Consider the following 3,020-nt stretch of genomic DNA (forward strand, 5'->3'; position numbering starts at 1 on the left):
TGAAATCTATGGAATGCTCAAGACTCATGAACTTGAGATGGAACAAAGAAACAAGAGGAAAGGAGGAAAGTCAAGGACAGTTGCTCTTAAGGCTGAAGAAGAATCCCCCAAAGCACCTTCCTCAAGGAAAGACAAGGGTAAAGCTCTTTTCATAAAGTCTGATACTGAGTCATCAAGTTCTGAAAGTGATGATGACTCAGATTCTGAAAGCTTGCCTGAGACTGATGCTGATGAGGAGATGATGAAGCTGTGTGTTCTTATGGTAAAAGGAATCACAAAGATTGCATACAGGAAGTTCAGGAAGGGAAAGAAGTTTTCCAGGAAAGGCATAAGTTCTGATAAGAAGAAATTCAGAAGATCTGAAGACAGAGGAGGAAAGTCTGACATAGGAGATTATACCAATGTTAAATGCTATAACTGTGGTGAGAAAGGCCACATATCTCCTGATTGCAAGAAGGTAAAAGGTGACAAAGGCAAGGCTCTTATCACAAAGCAGAAAAGCTGGACAGACACCTCAGACTCTGAAAGTGAGGAGAACTATGCATTGATGGCAAATGCTGATAAAGAAAGCGCTGAGAGCAGTTCTGAAGCTGCTGAAACAAAGGTACCTCAGACTACTTATGCTTTTCATACTGATGATATTAATGAGTTGGGAAGATATCTTAAAACCATGTTTGTTAGTTACAGAGATCAAACTTTAACATGTGAAAGATTAACTTCTGAAAATCTTGCTTTTAAGAAAAGAAATGATTTCTTAGAAAAAGAGTTAGTCATGTTCCATCAAACTCAGAAGGATAGAGATGATGCTTTTTATGTGTAATATCCCGTAATTTTTTTAGAATTCGATTAATAAAAGAATAATAGAATAAAAAGGATTAAAATTAGATAAGGACTAGGATTTAAAATTGAATTAGACTAAAGGGCCTAAAATTTGGATCCAATTCTAATATGGATAACTTGTAGGTTAAGATATGGGGTTTTGTATCGTTATAAATACACCATATTCGTCTTTCTCGTTTTTTATATAAGAATTCGTAGGGCTCTTCTCAGCAAAAATCAGCAGTCTTGTAAAATTCGTAGAAAATTCATCGTAAGTCGGAATTCAGTGATTCTGGACTTTTCGGAGAGGTCTTTTCGTTATCTTCAACTTTCGTGTTTCGTATTTTCTAATATAACGTCGTTTAGTAGGTCAAAAAGGCTATATTCAGATCTGGTCAGATTTTAAGGTAAGTTTTCGATCGATCTTACTAGTGTTTTCAAAATTGTGTATTATGCGTGTATATTTGATTATCAAAAAATGGGCTAAGTGATGATATTTTTGAAAGTATTATGTGTTACAATACTCTGTGGTGTCTAGATGATAATTCTGAATCTTTGATTTGTGCCATGGTTTGTGAAAATATCGAATAAGAACTTAGGACCGCAGTCACCGGATTGTAGTGACAGTTTTATGAAAATTTAGGACCGTTATCACCGGGTTGTAGTGGTCGTGGCATGGGTTATGGATTTTGAATTATTGTTGTTTATGTGCTATGTGTATCGAATAAGAATAAGAATATGTATCAAAAGTATTTGTTTCTTATATCGTATCATATTGATTATCGTATTTTTTTTAATATGTGTATGTGTTACTTGGCCTACTAGTTGGATCGATTATTTTCTTGCTGGGCTGTATAGCTCATTCTTACAATTTCAGGTTTCGTCCGAGATTCGAGTTGTATAGCATTGAAGTTAGAGGACTTAGAATTGGAGTTGTTTGACTTTTAGACTTCCGTTAGCTGCGCTTTTGTAATAGACACATTTGTAATAGAATTTCGATTTTGCTTTTAGTTTTGGTTTAGAATTAATAGTCCGGATGTGCGGGCTGTTACAGTTGGTATCAAGAGCAGGCTGTCCTTCGGAGTGTATTAGGTATGGGACTAGTACATTCCCTAGGATGCGATCCTTTAGACTATCGTATAGGTCTTAGAAAATTATTTTGGATTTAGGGCATTTATTTGTGTGATTATTTGATATGTTTGACTTTTGTGTTTTTTTTGATTATTGACTATAAGTTTAGAATTTGTTTTGTGTGTTCTAGTAAAGATGGATGGAGAAAATCAGAACAACAATGAAAATCAGGGCAATAATGATGAAGGAGGAAACGTCTTTGACCAGCTGGCTGAAACTCTAGCTGTACTTGTGAATCAGCAACCGAAGCCCAACATCGTCTCTCAATTCAAGCGTTTGAACCCGCCAACTTTTGATGGAGCTACAGACCCGGCTATCGTTGAGATGTGGATCCAAGAGATGGAAAAAGCTTTCGGACTTCTGGGGAGCAATGAGGAACAGAAGGTGACCTTAGCTGTGTACCAATTGCAAGGAAGCGCTTACGACTGGTGGCTTATGGAAAAGAGGAAGAATGAGACGACAAATCTTGAAGAAAATCATGAACCGTACACTTGGGCAAAGTTCAAGAAGGCTTTAGAGGACAAGTACTTTCCGAGAACAGTTCGTCTGCAGAAAGAGAGGGACTTCATTCGACTTCAACAAGGTGGAAGAACCGTCATTGAATACGAAGCAGAATTTGCAAAGCTTGCGAAGTACGCGTCGACCCTAGTAGCAGATGAGAGCAGTCGAGCACGAAGATTAGAGGAGGGACTTCGAAGTGACATCAGGAATTCAGTGGCGTCGTTTGAACTTCAGACGTACGAGGCTGTCCTCAACAAGGCGTTAGTGATCGAAAGGGGGCTTGGCAGAATCTGAAAAGGCGTCTGGCAGTTGGAATAAGAGGCGGTTCACTCAAACTAGTGGGCAATCTTTTCAAGGGGGACCACTCAAGAAGCCACACGTGTACGATAACATCGGGGGTCAAGGTGATCGAGAGACGTGTACCAGGTGCGGCAAGAATCATCCGGACAAAGTCTGTCGTTGGAATACAGGTGCTTGTTTTCATTGCGGAGAAGTAGGACATAAGATTTCGAATTGTCCGCACAATCCGCCACCGCCACCAAGGAAGGAAGCAGATAACAAGATGGGCA

General features: G+C 38.8%; 1 protein-coding gene across 1 annotated transcript; it reads left to right on the plus strand.

Moving 5' to 3' along the window:
- Positions 1–2,085: 2,085 nt before the first annotated feature.
- Positions 2,086–2,745, plus strand: LOC141714715 (uncharacterized). Its single transcript, XM_074518216.1, has one exon. It carries the CDS (start codon positions 2,086–2,088, stop codon positions 2,743–2,745), a length of 660 nt encoding a protein of 219 aa, XP_074374317.1.
- Positions 2,746–3,020: the final 275 nt, after the last annotated feature.

The sequence above is a fragment of the Apium graveolens genome, chromosome 3, assembly GCF_009905375.1.
Source record: "Apium graveolens cultivar Ventura chromosome 3, ASM990537v1, whole genome shotgun sequence".
NCBI lineage: Eukaryota > Viridiplantae > Streptophyta > Magnoliopsida > Apiales > Apiaceae > Apium > Apium graveolens.